Source organism: Elaeis guineensis, chromosome 9 (genome assembly GCF_000442705.2).
Source record: "Elaeis guineensis isolate ETL-2024a chromosome 9, EG11, whole genome shotgun sequence".
NCBI classification, from domain to species: Eukaryota; Viridiplantae; Streptophyta; class Magnoliopsida; order Arecales; family Arecaceae; genus Elaeis; species Elaeis guineensis.
The window spans coordinates 24,783,698-24,802,665 of record NC_026001.2 but is presented as its reverse complement, the minus strand read 5'-3'; the positions used below and the strand labels follow the sequence as shown (position 1 = coordinate 24,802,665).

The 18,968-nt window shown below is 35.9% G+C and overlaps 2 protein-coding genes across 6 annotated transcripts in view; both read left to right on the top strand.

Annotated features, from left to right (window-relative positions):
* Nucleotides 1-2,731: 2,731 nt before the first annotated feature.
* LOC105031942 (glycosyl hydrolase 5 family protein) lies at nt 2,732-6,255 on the top strand. The gene is made up of 4 exons (XM_010906241.2): nt 2,732-3,157; nt 3,285-3,532; nt 3,876-4,396; nt 5,369-6,255. The coding sequence occupies exons 1-4, from the start codon at nt 2,750-2,752 to the stop codon at nt 5,881-5,883; spliced, it is 1,692 nt and encodes a 563-aa protein (XP_010904543.1). The 5' UTR covers nt 2,732-2,749; the 3' UTR covers nt 5,884-6,255.
* Nucleotides 6,256-15,175: 8,920 nt separating this feature from the next.
* The window catches only part of LOC105031940 (DNA-(apurinic or apyrimidinic site) endonuclease, chloroplastic), a 29,195-nt gene continuing 25,402 nt past the window's right edge, over nt 15,176-18,968 (top strand). For 3 of the 5 annotated variants that reach the window (XM_073242978.1, XM_073242977.1, XM_073242976.1), the window contains exons 1-7: nt 15,176-15,333; nt 15,985-16,168; nt 16,271-16,368; nt 16,465-16,544; nt 16,632-16,901; nt 16,989-17,311; nt 17,714-17,824. In XM_073242978.1, the coding sequence (XP_073099079.1) occupies nt 15,299-15,333; nt 15,985-16,168; nt 16,271-16,368; nt 16,465-16,544; nt 16,632-16,901; nt 16,989-17,311; nt 17,714-17,824 (1,101 nt within the window). In that variant the 5' untranslated portion in view covers nt 15,176-15,298. Of the gene's footprint in view, nt 15,540-15,984; nt 16,169-16,270; nt 16,369-16,464; nt 16,545-16,631; nt 16,902-16,988; nt 17,312-17,713; nt 17,825-18,968 lie in introns of all 5 variants that reach the window. The other 2 variants (XM_073242979.1, XM_073242980.1) reach the window with 2 other exon arrangements.

Below are 18,968 nucleotides of genomic sequence, written 5' to 3'. Positions count from 1 at the left end.
TTTGCAGTATATCAGGTGGCTTTAAGATATAATTGCAAATGTGATTACCGTATGTGCTCACAACAAAATTTTTGGGTAATTGTCAAACCTATTGCTAAAAGATTATTTTCATTAGTCAAACTTGTTGATATTATAACTAATGGTTAAAACCGTTGATAAAAAGTTCAAAAAACTTATCTATTGAAATTTTACTTTCTCCAACATTGTGAAAAGCATCGAGTTAAAATAGCAAAAGCACTTTTGTCAGAGTAATAGCACCAATCAAAAAAACTGATGGAAAATATTTTTTTGATAGTTTTTGTACTTTTTTTAGTGATTTTGACTGCCATCAAATCTTCTTTTTTTTGCACTGCATTTTATTAAAGAATATCCCATAAAATGAAGAACAATGAAAGAAGGTTATTAATCTGAGAACTAAATTTTAAGAATTTATGTTAGTATTGTTAGGGTGCAAACTGAGCTTTTGATCAAGATTGATGGACAATCAAAGATAATTGGTGATGCTATTGAGTTCATAGTTGTATGGCCCTCTACTTTTCTATATATTATATTATATTTTTATTTATTAATTTATATTATTTTTATGTATCACTTATTTATGAGTTATTATGATTTCTTTTTTTTTTTTGGCTGATTGAACTTGTCGATAAAAAATAAGTGTGGGATACTTACTAAATATGTACTTCCTTTTTTTTTGGGTGTCGGTGGGGGGCGGTGCTCTTTTTTTTGGGTCAAAATCTCAAAAGATATATTTATAATTTTATTTGAAAAATTAATCTTCATCATTATTATTTTACTGATATGAAATGCTCTTTTTCTGTTTTTTTTTTTTTTACTTGTGAAGGTGTTATAGGTTCCAATCATCTGTGGAAGTTAACTTAGAATCTTGACTATATAGTTATATATATGCATACGTACATACCTACATATATACGTACATATTTGGTCATACTCAATTACTTAGTCATTTCAATTTATTTTCAATATATCATATGGCTCTAAAATGCAATTGAAAATGGCATTACTATATATGCTTATAATAATGTTATTGGATTACCGTCAAACCTACTGCTAAAATGGGATTGAAACTGGATTAGATGCGGATCACATATCAGTATATCCATATCCATCTTTGCTTCATTTGACCAATATAAATATGAATGTGGATATTAATCGAATATAAAAATTTATATCCATATTTATTTTAAATGGATATATATGTGTTGCAGCAGAAATCCATTTTGAGGTTGAGTTAGCTGGAGCTTAGCGGCGACTGCAGGTCGATGATGGTTGGACGACGATGGTAGGATCTGTAAGAAAAGTCTTTGATCGGAGTTGGCTTCAGTGGAGATCCTCCGATCTCAAGTCAGAGATATATTTATTATCTTTGGCCTCATTGGGAATACCGGCTCAAATAATTAGCTTTGATTGTCAAATGAAATATGCTTGTTATTTTTTTTCTTATCTACTATGTCGTCAGTTGTCACGTCGTGATCGTTTGAATTTGAAAAGAGGCACGAAATTTTTATATCAGGTATGATCCGGCAAGGGGACATTAGATCGGCTGATGGCATGGCTGGTAGGGTTGTTTTTCTGATGCTGGTAACTAGAATTGACGGTCGAAGTCGAGATCAACGACCGAGTCAAGAGGCTGATAGTACCACTCAAGGTGGTTTTGATGGGAAGGTGGGATTAGCAAGGTCTGATCTTGTTTAGATCTTCCACTTGTCCATATATTCGGCTAGTACAAAATCACCCCCAACAATATGAATACAAATCGGATATTGAAAGTATGGATATTAGTATGAATATAGATTAAATAATTAAATTTTAGGACTACAGAATCAAAAATATTATTGAGTAAATCAAGTTAATAGTATATTAATTCGATTGTATGTTTTTTTTATATGGTTAGATATTTGGATATAGATTAAATGGTTGTGTATCCATGTTCATATTCATTTTTCTTTGATGTATATAGATATTAATCGGATATTTAAATTTCTATTAATATAGAGATAGATTTGGTTAATATAAGAATGGATTCAGATGGATAATATGAAATCCACTTCCACCTCTATGCTAAAAGATTATTTCTAGCTAGTATTCAAATCTGTCGTGAAAAGATTATTTTCAATGATAAAAGTACTAGCGAAATGTTCAGACAAGTAGCTGCCAAAACTTTATTTTCTCCGGCATTTTGAAAAGCGTTGGAATTGAAATAACAACGACATTTTTGTCAAAGGCATAGTAGCGGTCAGAAAAACCGATGAAAATATTTTGCCAATAACTTTTTTCATTTTTCTAGCGGTTCTGACTGCTGCCAAATCCTTTTTTTTTTTTTTCAGTGTACCTAAATGAATTGGAGGCACCCCTTGTATGGGCTCATAAAATAATAGCACCACATCATTTAAAAGGTATCCAATAAAATAAAGAACGAGGCAGTCATCTATCAACTCTCCACCAACCAAGTAGCTTATTCAACTATTGTGAGGTAGGAGCAAGGCAAAGATCTCACTTGAATGCCAAACCTTGAAGCGCACAACAGTTGTATGAAAGCTCAAACAACAGAGACCAAGGTGCCACAAGACTACCCATTGCTTAATTTCCCACGCATCCTCAAAATGACATTTTCAGAAGCCTTTGAAGCCTCAATTTCCCAAAGGTAAGCAAAAGTTGCGCCCATATAAACCACCACCAGACCTCAGACCGTGTCAGTTCCCTCTTGTTCACATTCCAAAACACAAGCATGGTGCCCTTCCCTTCCTCTCTCCCTCTGCTTCTTCTCCTCTCTCTAAGTCTCCTCGGCCTCCAAAAGCCCACAACTGCGTTACCACTCTTCACGAGCTCCCGGTGGATCGTAGACGAGTCCGGCCAGCGTGTGAAGTTGGCATGCGTGAACTGGCCGTCGCACCTGGACACAGTGCTGGCTGAAGGCATGGGCAAGCAGCCACTGGACACCATTTCTAAGAAGATAGCCTCCATGGGCTTCAACTGTGTCAGGCTCACCTGGCCTCTCTTCTTGGCCACCAACGATTCCCTGGCCAACCTCACCGTCCGACAGTCCTTCCAATCACTCGGTCTCGCCGAGTCCTTTGCTGCCATCCAAGTTAACAACCCAGCTCTTGTGGATCTTCCGCTGATCCAAGCATTCCAGGTGAGATCTTTCTAAACTGGTAGTGTTTGTGACTTCGTAGTCCTAAAACTAGCGGCACTGGCTAGTCTAGACTAGACTGTGGTCTTATATATCTTAGTTTTGCTTACACTTGGAAAGAACCTGGCAGGCGGTGGTGACCAACCTTGGAGAAAACAACATTATGGTGATACTAGACAATCATATAAGCAAGCCTGGGTGGTGCTGCAGCAACTTTGATGGCAATGGGTTCTTTGGAGACAAGTACTTTGATCCAGATGTCTGGGTCAAGGGGCTGACAAGAATGGCTACAATGTTCAATGGCACGACCAATGTAGTTGGGATGAGCCTAAGAAACGAGCTCAGAGGAGCCAGGCAAAATGCTACAGATTGGTACAGGTATAGCCATATGATCAGAAATTTGCAAACGCTTCAGTTATTGGATAATTATGATGATCTATATCTAAGGATGAATGCAATGTGCATCGAAATCGGACTTCGATTGGCTTTAGATCACTAAATCAGGACCTGACTGTTTGTCCAACAGGAAAAGGAAAAAACAAAAAAAATAGTATGACCTGATTGGAAATTAGGATCTACGTACCTTGCTTTGGGATGGCCAACCCATAGGTCTAAGTGTCTAATCTAGGTTCGATGCATATAAAATCATATCAGAGGTTGGATTGCTAATGTAATCTATGACTCCAAACAAATTAGTAATCCTTGTAACCAAACAATGCAGGTACATGCAAAGGGGTGCAGAAGCAGTGCATTCAGCAAATCCAAATGTTCTTGTTATACTGTCTGGGCTGAGTTTCGACACTGATCTGAGCTTCCTTTCGAAGAAACAAGTCGAGGTAACATTCACCGGAAAGCTTGTTTTCGAGCTACATTGGTATTCTTTCTCCGACGGCTCGGCCTGGGCAAATGGAAACCCAAACCAAGTGTGTGGAAGGATTGCTGCAAATGTGATGAGGAGGGCAGGATTCCTGCTAGATCAGGGGTGGCCCTTGTTCTTGAGTGAGTTTGGAGTGGATCAAAGGGGTACCAATGTGAACGACAACCGTTACTTGGGCTGCATGCTAGGAGTTGCAGCTGAATTGGATTTAGACTGGGCTCTCTGGGCCTTGCAAGGAAGCTACTATATTAGAGAAGGGATTCGAGGCTTGGATGAGGTGTATGGTGTTCTGGCCTGGGATTGGTGCAAGACTAGGAACTCTAGCATGTTGCAAAGGATTCAAGCTATACAAGCTCCGTTCCAAGGTATCTGTCTTCCCCATGAAAATAATTCTATCTTCGTATCTTTTCAAGGACTCCAACATCTAAAGGTAGCCAAGTGGGACTTAGGCCAGATGGTTGAAGCTCAAACAATCCTCACATATTCTGATATTTGGCATTCCAACCATCAGTACTAGTAAGAACAAAAAATAATGGTTGAGATTTACAAACAAATAGAATAGATGGTACCATTCGCTTGAATTGCATATTAGTTTTGGCAAGAAGGCTCTAATGGTTTAGTCTGCAAATAGTTAATCACTATTCAATGTTTTAATTCGCAAGCAGGCTACCTAACTCATGCCCAACATTTAGCTAAAATCTCATGGTATTTAGATGCTATTGGAGACATGGGACCTATTTGAGGATAGATGATTCTTATTCACTAAACTTAGATTTAGCTAGTATAAGTTTTGATTTGCTGTTTGAGTTTCAAATTCTAAGATCATCCGAAAATAATAATTTGATAAATTAATTTCATCCAAAACTATTCAAAATCTGGACACCAAATCAGCCTTATCCATAAGATACAGAAGAGCTCAAGTTTTGATTTTTTTTTTTTCTTCCCCTTGTCATTTCATCATCTTGATGAGATGGTCCTATTGTTTTCTCCAAAAGAGAGAACAAAAAAAAGAGACAAAAATAATGGAGAATCATCTCCTCGGAAAGCACCTCATACCTCCACGCTCTTGCAACACCTTTCCTAAATTTCAACTAACCTCCATTCTCACTCATTTTATTGGTTCCCTACCCTTCAACCTAAGAAATCCTAATTTCATTTTCCAAAAAAAAAAAAGAAGAAGTCTATACTCAAAGCACTTGGAAAGACATTCAATGAAATAAAAATGCCAATTAAATGTTCGGGCTATATTTTTAGATATGCATGAATTCAGATGTATGATTTCAGAAAAGTTTACTCACCTGTTACTGTTTCCATTGGTGATCAAATTTGTGATGCAGGTCCAGGGCTTTCAGATATTCAACCTTATACAATAATCTTTCATCCATCAACTGGTTTATGTGTTCTAAAGAAGTCCTTATTTGAGCCACTTGAGCTAGGCCCTTGCAATGAATCAGAAGCCTGGACATTCTCAGCGGAACAAACCATAGCACTGAAGGATACACTGCTTTGTCTGAAAGCTGATGGCGCGGGCAAACCAGCGAAGCTTGGAATCATTTGCAGTGACACTCAATCTAAATGGGAGTTAATATCAGACAGCAAGATGCATGTGTCTACAAACATTTCATCCAATGCTAGCAGTTTGTGCTTGGATGTCGACTCTGATGGTAAGAGTATTGTTACAAATCCATGCAAGTGCCTGAGCAAAGATCAATCGTGCGATCCTGAGAGCCAATGGTTCAAGATGGTTGACAGCACTAGGCCCACCATATACAAGAATTCACCTATGGAATTACAATTACAAGTAGGAAGATGGAAAATTTTCTGGGATTTCATCATCAAGGTTTCCTTATGAGTAGAAGCTATACCATGGATAATTTGCAGCGGATTGTTTAATCTATATCGTATCGAATTCATACTCTTTGAAACAGGCTAAAATTTAATAAATCAAATCTTATAGACAGAATATTTTCCTGGGAATCTTATGCTAAATTTGGCACCACCAATGCTACAATGTATGATACAAGGAGATGCATCAGGTAAACTTATGCCATATTTGTTGAATGACTTGGGACTGACTGTGGGAAGTGATCAGAAACTAGCTATCTGATTACATACTTTTACCAATCCTTGTTGAATTAAAGTCCAACATTCTAACTCACAGGTGCATTTTGTGTAGGATTTGTGCAATTTTGAACTGGAAAGTGACAGATAGGTCAGTTACTATCAGCATTCTTGACATAAAAAGTGCCAAAGATTCTAAGAAATAAACTTTGCGGTGTCTTGCATCATCATCTCCACCTTTTCTAAACTGCAAGCATATCTCAACTTTTCAAATGCTTGCTGCATAATCTTCACATTTCTTAGAAGGTATCCAAATCAGTCCCTGGTCCAAGTTACCCTTGCCTTGTTGGATTTCGACCAAGTTTAGTCATTGATGAACTGGCTTCTAGAATCAGTGATCTCGTAATTTAGAGTTGTGGGGGCAAGTCTTCTACTCATTTCTTAAAATAACAGCCGATTTGGATGAAAAGCCGTTTACTTGTCTCGAAGAGAGAGATTCTTAGGGTTCTCTATTTGTTGTTTCAAGTTTCCATGCAATTGTCAAAAAGTAACTTGGAAATTGTATCTTTCATCTGCAATTTCTCTTGGCATTTCCTAAGCAGAATGAGAGTTTAGTACTATAGATTAAAAAACTTAATTTTGTCCCTGCCAATTTCCAAACCCTTTCCTCATGCCCCATGCCCACTTCCCCCTTCAATGATGCATAAATACCATGCATCATTTGTTTTTGATCTATTCTTGGTTTCAAATTGAGAAAATTACCTGTAAGTCTCTCAATTGACCTAGACTTATTTTCTACTCCATGGACCTCACAGGTGGGATAAAATCTTCCTGGACTGCACAGTGAGTCATGCTCAAGTCCCTGCTGTTAAGAGAGTACATGTGTTGCCGTTTGGGTCCCTGTAAATGGCAAAAATGCCCTTGTGGTGGAGAAATAACTAAAATGCCCTTGTACATGGTTTTGGAGGGAAAGTGAGCGACTTCCCACCATATTCCTCCTCACTTTTCTCACAGCCCACGCCTCTCCCATGGTAATTTTAGTATTTGCCATTGTTCTCGTGCTTCAACGAGGGTTCTTATAATATTTTGAGGATAAAAAGGAGGTTATATTGTAGATCCCTCATGGTTGTAGCTGGATGTTTGTTTTGTTTTGTTTTGTAAGTCATTTGTGGTTGTAGAAATTCTTTAGCACGTGTATGCATGTCTGGATTGATTATATTAATTCACTTAATTTGAGTATACTTACGGTATTAAAATGGCTGAAGAAAAAATTAAAATTCTATTTATCGTCTGAGGATTGATGCGACGTTTTCATATTTAAAATAAAGGGTTATATAAATAGAAACATGTTACAGGTGTCCTAAAGTAATTATAGATAATCTGGTTATACATATTTTGTTAGTGGTTGCACAACTACTAAGTATTTATTTATTGTGTTATTTAATAGCTTGATATGTAGATAGACTGTTGATATCTATTTCATGTTCTATTTATCCATATGTTATACTACACATTACTCAGAAAGCAAGTAATTGTAGATGGATTATTATATAGTGATGACAAAATATGGACAAGAAGAAAACATACGGAGGGTGAACCGAGAGTGCACATTGGATGAAATCACAGATGGGATATGCAGTAGGTGGGGCATAGATAAAAATATTCTAATACTGAAATATCAACTTTCCATCCAAGAAAAGTCTATATTTAAACTTAACAATGATGAGGGAGTTCAACGCATGCTTGATTTTCATATTGCACTGAAGTCTCCGTCAATAGAGATCAATGTCGAGACCAGCCTTAATGATGGATTAGAATCTACTTGTCTAATTGATTTGGGATAAAATATTTTCTTTAAATTATTTAGTTATTAATTGATTTATCTGAAGTTCATTGTCTACTGTAATTATTTCATTATTTTGATAGCATAATTGGTCTACAAGATATTGGGAGTATAGCTCTCATAGTCGTAGCTTCATCCCGAGGTTCTATATCTGCATTTAGCCTTCGTTTAGCTAGATCATGGGAGAATGTAATAATAGGCATTGGTTAAGTATTTAAAGATGTAACTCATTTTAAGGAAGCATTAAGAAATTATTCAATCACCCATAATAAAGATTATCAATTCATCAAGAATGACAAATTGAGAGTTACTGTCAAATGCATCAATGAAAGTTGTCCATGGCAACTGCATGCATCAAGGGCTGGACGGCATGAGATCTTTAAAATTAAGATCTTCAATAACATGCATACTTGCGGCGGTGGCATTGGGATGGGCGGACATCCAAAGGCATAAAAAATGTGGGTTGCTGATATAGTACTTCAGAAAATCAGAGATAGACCATTGTATAGATCAATTGATATCAAGAAGGATATTCAAAGAGATTTGACATTCATCTTCATTACAAGCAAGCTCAGCTCGGTAAAGAGGTTGCTAGAGTTCAATTACATGATAAAGATTATGTATCATTTGATCTTTTGCGATGATATGGTGAAGTAGTGGTCGAGATTAATCCAAAAACTTATTTTGTACTTGAGTATCCAGATGGACGTTTTGAGAGGATGTTTATATATTTTTATGCATGCTTAGTTGGATTCAAGAGTGGATGCCATCCTTTATTATTCATGGATGGAATCTATATCCTTAATAGGTATGGTGGTATAACGCTCTTAATAGTGGCACTTGACGCTGGGATGTTTTCATTAGCTTTCGCTATTGTGAGTACGAAGAATGATGACAACTGGATTTGATTTTATGACAAACTCCTTGATGTAATTTATAACAATAAAGATCCTTACTATCATCAATTATGTTTTATTTCAGATAAAGCAAAAGACTGGATAAAGGATGTGAGGACATCATTTTCTAATGTCGCCCATAGCTATTGTTTATGGCATCTAAAGGATAATTCAAAAAAAAGCTCGATGAGTTGTCGCTAGTACAAAGAGATAAGGTGTTGAACCTACTTGATAGTGTAGCATACGCACTACAGATATCATAGTTCATTGACTATATTAGTGACATAAGAGAGTTTTCGTTGAAGGCATGCGAATAGATTGAACGTGGCTCAGATATTAATCACTGGCCAAATGCTCTATTTAAGAGAGAGAGATATGGAGAGATGTATTCTCATGTGATGAAGTCATTTAACAATTAGGCAAAAGAAGCACAGCAACTTCCAATAACTTCTGTGGTAGACATGTTTCAGTATAAGATGATAGAGTTGATGCATTTAGTTCCTAGGATTGAGGAGGTGATAAATATAAATATTCAAGATGGGAGGGGTCTTACAATGCAATATTTGGATGGCGAGTGGTTTGAGGTAGTCGCGGTTTGTCTATATGAAATTAATCTAAATAGTCGTACTTATTCATGCAGATATTGGTAGGTCTTTGGTCATCCCTGCTCACATGTGTGTGCAGCGATAACTCACTATTGTTTGGTGTGGAAAACTTGATATGGGATGGTGAAGGGATGGTGGCAATGTAGTGGAGGTGGCATTAAGATTTTGTGGTCCATGCACGTGAGAGGTAAGGTTGGAGTGTTATTAAGTGATAATAGAATGGTTAACCAAGATGCTTGTGGTGGAGTGTCTGGTGGAAGTGGTGGGGGCCCCAAAATGGAAGTATCTTTATATGAAAAGTTAGTTTCGATAAAGCTTGCATGGCCAGCCGATAAAGGCGACTAATAGTGCTATCAAAATAGTGATAGACAAAATGATTGATAGCATAGCCAAGAAAGACGCATGGGATGGAGCGAAAATCAAACTTATTTTTGTTGTAGGCTCGGATTAATGGATATATGGCACAATTGAAAACTCGAAGAAAATTGTAATTTGGAATAGTTTTGAATAAGGTTTCGTAAAGAGAGACGCCGTGAAGTATGGGTGTGGGATTGTGATTAATGTGATACACATAAGTATCAAAAATAAAATATCAAAACTATTTAGGAATAGAAGCTTGAGCGAATAAGATTAGGCCAATGTCAACGACATAATGAATTTTGTGCTCAATAATGCTATTTTGTTCGTGAGTGTGAGGATAGGTAATACGATGAAAAATATCATATTTTTGAAAGTGGATAGTGAGAGCATAAAACTCATCGTCCCAGTCAGACTGAATTGCCTTTATGGAGCATCGGAGTAGATGCTCAATTGATTTTTGAAATTGGACAAAAATCATAAGTACATCGGATTTATTAAAAAGTGGATACAACTAGATAAATTTTGAGAAATCATCAACAATTAATAGGAAATATTTGTGACCTTCAGATGAGGTGATAAAGGATGGACCCCAAACATCAACAAATAATAATTCAAGAGGAGAGCTACTGCGACTCTCAGTTGGAGGTAGATGAAGATAAAAAGACTTGCCCAAAAGATAAGGTTCACATTTATTTGAATCAAAAAAAGGAAGTGCAGGTAGTTGGTGTTTGGTGAGGACATGACGAACAGTGCAGGAACATGGGTGGCCAAGACATTGGTGCCAGTGATCGTGGGAAACACGTTAAGTGAGGTATGCCTTGGGAGGTCTGAAACAAAAGCTCCTCTTTAGTTCGACTGCGAAGAAGAGGAAGGCCAGAGGTTTTGTCCTCAACAACAAAAAATGAGGGGTGAAACTCAAGTAACAATTATTATCTTCGGTAAAATGTGACACAGAAAGTAAGGCTTTTGAAATGGAGGGAACATGCAAGATATTTAAAAGCCTAAGAAAATGAGAATTAGAAGGTATTGTGGAGGAGCCAATATGGAGATTTGCAAACCTACACCGTTGCCGACATAGAGTTTGTCATGGCCATTATAAGTTGTTGATTGTTGAAGCTGCTGGGTGTCTAGGGTGATATGATGAGTTGCACCAGTGTCGAGGAACCAATCATCGTACGGATTATGCACCACTGGAGGGAAGTGGATGGCAGAGGAGGTATAGACGAAGAGGTAATATAAATGAACTGAGTTGGAATATCAGCATAGGCCTGAGGAGTGGTTGCTCCTTGATGGCGATAACGACACTTATATGGGCTGTGTCCATGAATGCCACAAACTAGACAAGGATCATGGTGACTGCGATGGTGACCTTTCATCGAATTAGAATTGGATGCCAGAGAGCGAGAGTCAAAAAATATTGAAGATGACTTGCTAGCAACATTGGCAAGAGGAAAGAGTGAAGCCTGGTGAGTAGAGAGTCAAATCTCACGGCTTACAAGTAGACTGTGAAGTTTGGGATAGGAGACAGAGTCCGCACGAGCCAAAAGCATAAAGACCATCTCACTATACTTGGGTTCAAGATTATTAAATATAATAGCTTTGAAGGTAGTTGTACTGATAGGTTGGCCAGTGGCTGCTAATTTGTCAGCTAAGTATTATGCTTGCCGAAGATAGACAGAAACTTGCATATCATCCTTTTTGAGATTTTGTAACTGTAGAGTGATTCGAAGAAGGCATGTGTGACAGAGCGCCAAAGGTTTGATGAAGAGCATGCCAGACTTCATAAGAAGTGTTGAGGCCAACAACTTGAGATAGTACGTCTTCAAAAAGAGACATAATAAGTCAGCTGAGGAGTTAGTCTTTGCGATGCCATGCGACATAAGCCGGATTGGTTGTTGAGGATGAAGCCGAGCTAAGAGGGGTTGTAGGAGGTGTAGTAGGAAGTGTTTTGGGAGGGCAAAGATCGGTGCTATCGATGAAGCCCATGAGATCAAAGCTTCGTAACATAGGTAAAATTGGGTTTCCATAGTAGGTAATTAGTAGATGTAAGTTTAAAGGAAAGATAGTGATGGATTTGGCTAATGTTGGGTAGGGTGGGAGAAGGAAGAGATTCTAGTGGTGTGTTGGCAATGGTGGTGGCAGCAGAGGAAGAGGTACTTGATGCAACCATGGTCGTCCCACTCTGAAACTATGTAAAGGTCAAGTTTTCTACACCAAATAATGGTGACGCATATTGTTTATATAATACATCATACAATTTACATGGCCTACATTGTAAGCTGTTAGTTACAATAAGAAGTCAAATAATAGGCATGCATACAAAAGACTAGGCACGTAAGCTACTATATACTTGAAGATCTATTCTTTAGGAGGTAGTTATGGTGCTTTCATAGGCCGGCAGTATATTTTGGTGTGCTCCTTTACTATTTCATATTGAGCACGAATTGAGAGAGAGAGAGAGTTGGAGGGAGAATGGAAGCAGAAGAGAGAAGGAGAGAGGAAAGAGGGAGAGAGCGAGAGAGAGAGAAGGTTTCTAGAGACCATCGAGAGCAGTCAAGCTTGCTACACCACTGTCGAGCTTAAAGGAACCTAGAGGAGGGGAAAAAGGAGAGGAAGTGGAGGCTGCTAAAGACCTGTGGAGAGCTGGTGATGCCATCGCATCTTTGCCATACTAATGAAGGCTGGAGGAGGGGTTTTGCTTTCCTTCCGATCGAACAAAAGTTTCATCCCCGTATTTTATATTTTTTCTGAATTTATTAGGTTACTTTTATTGAAAATTCTCAAAAATAAAAAAAATCAATGAAGTCGGCAATATAGTTGCTGACTTCACGCAATAAACCATAAAAATAAAATAGAGGCGAAAGCCCCTATTTCAATTGATAAGAGTGTAGAGCCTCTCTCCTGACCTTCACCGACATGGCGGAGATGCGGTAGCATTGTTGGTAGAATCATTGTGTATTCTTAGGACTTTATTTATTTATTTATATATATTTTATTAGAAATAGGACTTTATTTTTAGTATTACTTTATTTAATTATTTCCTTCTAAAGGTTGCCGGTATTTATATCCTAGTAGGTTTTTGATTTGTGAGTTAAGATAGGAGTCAAACTCCCACCCATGTGATTGTCTATTTAAAGAAAATTTTGGTTTCTCCTTTGTATGCGTAATTGTGTGGAATCGTGTGTGGAACCATAGAGAACCAGTGTAGGAAAAAAAAGAAAGGAGAGATTATTTGTGCATGAAGACTTCTTTGTGAGATACTTTTGTAAGATTTTGATATTTATTCTTCTTTGAATAAATTATTTTCTCTCTCAATTTTTTTATTCTTTCATAATTATTTTTTTATGATTATTCATAAATATTTTTTTTAATTTGATATTTGTTTTGGATCTTGAACCGACACGATTGATCTACTACGTATAGCATATCGTTCTATAGTATTATCAACTCTTTGGAAGCCTTTAGCGGCTATCTCTCTCTCTCCCCCTCTCCTTCTCTCCTTTCTTTCTCCTTTGGATATTTTATCTCCCCTCCCTCTCTTTTTTTTCTTCCTCTTTTTTTTCTTGCCAATTTCTCATTTCAAATATTAAAATTATCTCGATCTCAGTTCGGTATAGTTTGATTTTTTCAAATACGGAGTGGTTCGATGGACCCATTATCTCCCTTAGGATTTATTTTTTTTTATGGATAAATATCGTGAGAATGTTGGTCAACTTTTTTATTGATCAACTTATCCATGTTCCCATACTTTTCAAAATAGATAAGTTATTTTTTTCAGGACAGCATTTTCCCATGTAATGAGAAAAAATCTTACCCACCTAGGAAGTAAGGGTGTAAGTTTGGTTCGATTTTTTTGGTTATCGAACTGAACCAAACCGAACAAGATAAATCGATGCGATTTTTTTGATATTTGGTGTGTTGTAGTTTTGGATTTTAAGAAATTTCAATTTTTGATTCGATTTGATTTGAAATCAATAAAAAATCATAAAAACTGAACCGCACCGAATTATCTAATCTTATCTCTATTTTTTAATATTCATTTCGGCCGCCCCCCTTTCTAAGGGTTCGATCAGGATCGAAGAGTGGCACCCGAGCTCTAAATATGCTCCGGCACCGGCGATCTCGAAGAGAGATGGTTAGGAGAGAATGGTCTGATTTAAATCGGAAAGCACGGAGAAGAGGGAGCGGCCCAAAAAGAGAGAATGATGAAAACCGAATAAACCACACCGAACCGAACAAGTTGGTTTGGTGCGATTCAGTTTTTGTTTATTTCGGATTCGGTTCGGGATCATTTTTTTTCTTATTCGATTTTTTTCGGTTTGATATAATTCGATGCGGTTCAAACCGAACCGTACCGAATTACACCCCTACTAGGAAGTGGTTAAATCATTTTCCTATCAACCAAGAAAGTAACATTTTTAATTCATTCTTAATATATCTTTAATCTTATAATAATAATAATAAAATATAATAATATAATATAATATAATATATAATATATTAGTATAATATAATATACTATATTATATTTTAATATATTATATTATAATATTATAATAAATTATTATAATATAATATAATATACTATATTATTATTATATATTTTAATAATATAATTTCATAAAAATATAATATATTATTAGATGTTAATATATTATAATATAATAATATAATATATTATATTATTATATATAATAATATTTATATAGTATCATAATAATATAATATCTTTTATATGTAATAATATATACTACTACAATATAATATATTATACTATATTATTATATATAATAATATTATATAATATATATTATATTGTATTAATATATGATATTAATACAATATAATATAATAATATATAATAATATTATTAAGTATAATAATATTTATATAATACTATAATAATATGATAATATAATATCTTTTATATATAATATATACTAATATAATATAATATAATATATTATACTATATTATCATATATATAATATCATATATTATATTTTATATTATATTAATATAAGATAATATAATAATATATTATAATAATATATAATTATATAATATTATAATATTATATTATTATATTATAATAATAATATAATATAATATAATATATTATATTATTTATATAATAAAAAATATTATGAAAAATATGGATAGATTTTAGTAACTTATCCAGAAAATCAATAATGCCAAATAATATGATAACAGACTCCCAACTTATTTTTTAATATATAAAAATATAAATAAATTATTTTTTATTTTAATATTATTAAATAAATATTTATTTAAAAAATATAAAATTTTGGATAAAATTTTTACCTGCGGTAGAACGGACCCCTGGGGTTAGATTAGAAGGATGTCCCCCACACCTCTGGTGAATCCTGGCGCGTGTGAAGTGCAAATCCAGACGGCGCTTCCCCCAATTCTGTTCCCTCGTGGCTCCTCGGCCAACCGTGCTCCTGTTGGCCATCTCTTTCCCGGGGCTGCCGCCGGGCGATGCCGGTGATCCGCGCCCCCTCCATTTTCTTAACGTACGACGTCCCCCCTCCCAAATCATTCTCCAACGCTACTTCTCCCCTTAGGGTTAGGCTTAGGGTTAGATGATTGGAGTTTTCTTGCAAAGAGAACATCTCGAACGCACCATTTCTCTTCTTTGCTCGCTCTCGATTCCCTATCACTCTAAAAACTCCTGTGCCCTGTCGCTGTGAGCCTGCCTCTGGACCATTGGTGATCAACCGTAAGATGTAGCTTTATAGAAAGCTCGTTTCGTGATTTGTTGTTGATATTAGATTGTAGTTGCCCGTTTAATGTTGCTTGGTGCACCTCGATGTGTTGTATTTTGTTCATATTTGCAGCTTTGGCCTTTAGTTCATTAATCTCTTTCTTTTGGTCTCGATGCATTTCGTTAGAGTTGATAATTACCAAATAAAAAAGAAAAAAGTTATTTTTCTTTTAATTATTGTGGTCTCGGTTGGTTCACTCCACTATGCTTGATTTTTTTTTTTTTTCGCTATTTGGTTTCTTTTTTGGTTTTCATGTCATTCTTTGTTATGCGAATGGGTTATAAAGTTTTAATATTTGGAAGCAAATACAAAAGTAGCAATAGCTTAATTGATATAGTATAGCTAGAATATTTGTTATAGATAGCATGGGTCTCTTATTATTCAATTTGGTGTTTTTAGTTGTGCACTGCCATCAAGGAAATTGAGGATTGGAGAATTACTATTCTTGAAATTGAAAGAGATTGGATCTGAAATGCGTCATCCGAATTTATCAGCGTCACTTTCTACAAATTCCGAGCGCCAGAAAGATAAAAAACTTAAGGGTGTGGATCGCACCAGGGAATCTGGGAAGAGTATTGTGGAGGTTGTTGGATTGATAAAGCAACTCTAATTCATGAATTGGAGAGTGTTTCTTTTGAATTTTCTTTGTGATGTACAAGCTTGATAACAGTTGTCCGGATTACAGGATGATTCTACAGACAGCTGTATAGGAATCGAGACTATTAGAAGTGATCCTAGTAGGCTTGATTCTATGACTGTCAAGGAACTCAGGACACTAACAAGGTATTACTTTTCCATTATTTTGTGTTATTTTGCAGCAGTTTAATCTTGTTCTAATTGTTAACGTTGCTGTTACTGTTTGTCTTACCGCCTGTGAAGGAATGTAGGAATCCCTGGAAAAGGCACTAAGAAGGATCTAATATCAGCCCTGAAGGATTACTCAATAACACTTGAAAATGGTAATTTTATGTCTTGATACAAGCATACGAGTTGTTCACTAGCATCTTCAGGAGACATGGCATTTCTCTTAAAATTAAAGTTTGCAGCTAGTGCAGGGTCAAATTCCCTTTCAGAAGGCAGCAATACTATGCCAGCTGCTAAGCCGATACAGCCTGAAAGTTTGCCCTCTAAAAGAAAGCCTAAGTTTTTGCCCATTGAAGAGGATGCTGAAAATATGACCACTGTTTCAGAAATTACTGAAAACAAAGGAAAAAGAAGTAGAAGAAAACAGCATCCTGTTGAGAGTACTAATGAAGATTATTCCAGTACTGTTATAACAAAGAAAAAGATGTCTGCCAAGGCAAAAAAGGTTCAAGGTATGCTTTCTTCGTCATTGTCTTCTTCTTCTTCTTACTTTGTGACGCATTATCCAAACAATCTATGCTGTGCATTTGTGATTATAGATACAAAAAGATCCCGGTCAAGTAATGAAGATTCCTCAATTATTCAAAGTGATAAAGGAGTAATGGATCAAGTTGGTCTCTCTCTTAACCATGCTGAACCTTGGACTATACTTGCCCATAAGAAGCCACAGGCTGGGTGGATTCCATATAATCCGAAGACAATGAGGCCTCCTCCTCTTACCCCGGATACAAATTTTGTGAAACTTACGTCTTGGAATGTTAATGGCTTGAGAGCTTTACTGAAGTTGGAGAGTTTCTCTGCACTTCAATTGGCACAAAAGGAAGATTTTGATGTGCTATGCTTGCAAGAGACAAAAATACAGGCATTTTTTTTTTTTAAATTTTAAAGATAAAATCCTTTCTTACTCCATTGCAGCTTTGTTTTTTCTGAATAGCCTTATGATCAGAAAGGCTCTAATCAAATATATTAGGTGTTGTGTCCATCTAAAAATTCTCTTTCCATAGGTATATACATTTACATGTATCGATGATTCTATATTGTATATACATATGTAGATAAGTTTATTTATGCATATACATATAAAACATATATGTACATAAATATATAAGCATGCTTATCTGTATCTATATATTGGTTCATATGCCCGTGCATGTATGTATACTTATCTATCTTTGTATATAAAATTGTTTCAATTTTACTTGATAAGCTTGCCCCATCTCAGACTAACTTGATTGATTATTCATACCGGTAAAGTTGTGAACAGGAGAAGGATGTGGAAGAGATCAAGCAGAGTCTGATTGAGGGCTATGATAACAGCTTCTGGACATGCAGTGTTTCCAAGCTTGGCTACTCTGGTACTGCCATTATATCACGGGTATGCTGATTCTTTTTATATGCTCCTTGTACATTGTGTTCTGATTGATATAATAGCATCCTTTACCAATATTGTCTGCTTCATGCTGCACAGTAGCTTCATAAATTTGCTACTTTGTAGTTGTGGATGTAAGTGACAGGATAAGAAAGGTAAAGGAGAGAGATTTGCTATTTGTTTAGCCAAATTGTACACTTTTTGAATTCAATAGAACTGACATTTATATCAAGAGGATGATTTAGTTTTTGTTCTATTTTCCATGGCAGTAAAGGCTTTATGTCCTTTACTTGGTTGACTGCATTCACTGGCTTGTTTGGGAAGTGCTAGTTCATTTGTACATTATGGTATGTACAAAAGCAGAGATACAGGAATGCTCCTTAACATTTATAAGACTTTGCTATTTGATCAACTAAATCATTTAAAAGCTTCACTTTTACCATTTTAAAATTGTTAGTGGTCAGGAGTATGAGTTGTTAATTATGCTTCTTTGCTTCTCTTGGAGCTGTGAGCATTGCTGCTTCTTCCAAATAGGACCCAAGCCACCCAGCAAGATTGTTGGATACCTGAAATTATCCTTCAGAGTCAAGTAAATAATCAAAAACTTGAATGTGTTAAACTATGCATTCTAGATGGGTTAACTATTTGGTTGACCTTCCCTTCATCCCAAAAATTTTGTGATATTGGGCCCTCCCAAAGTTCCAATCTAAACACATACATCCAAAGTCTATGAGATAGATTAGCCTTAGCTTCTTTCTGGCTAGGCATGCTTTGGAGGATCAGAGGATCGTAGGATTATTGATTGTGTGACATTATTGTCGATTTTCTTTGATCTCATGTCATAGTATTTGAGGGGATTGAAGTGGTCGAAAATGATAACTGAGTTTGTGATGCTTCATAATATCTACAATGAACAATATAGTCAGCAGAAACATCCCCTAGAACTTGGGCCTGCGGGAGCAGTAGCCTCTGTCAATTCATTTAAATCCTTCTTTTTCATCCACTGTTTAGAAACCCTTGCCCACATAGGAATATCCCATTGGATAGGGTTACCATCCTACTAAACAAGCCCTTTACCTTGGGAATTGCTTTCACAACCCAAATAACTTGTTATTCTAGATGCACTTTGATCGCCACAAAATAGCTAGCT

What these genes read in the sequence shown, in the direction of transcription:
- LOC105031942 (XM_010906241.2), top strand. Translation starts at nt 2,750, where the DNA reads ATGGTGCCCTTCCCTTCCTCTCTCCCTCTGCTTCTTCTCCTCTCTCTA. An exon ending in CGCTGATCCAAGCATTCCAG is followed by an intron (nt 3,158 to 3,284) that starts GTGAGATCTTTC and finishes AGAACCTGGCAG; the next exon opens with GCGGTGGTGACCAACCTTGG. An exon ending in AATGCTACAGATTGGTACAG is followed by an intron (nt 3,533 to 3,875) that starts GTATAGCCATAT and finishes CAAACAATGCAG; the next exon opens with GTACATGCAAAGGGGTGCAG.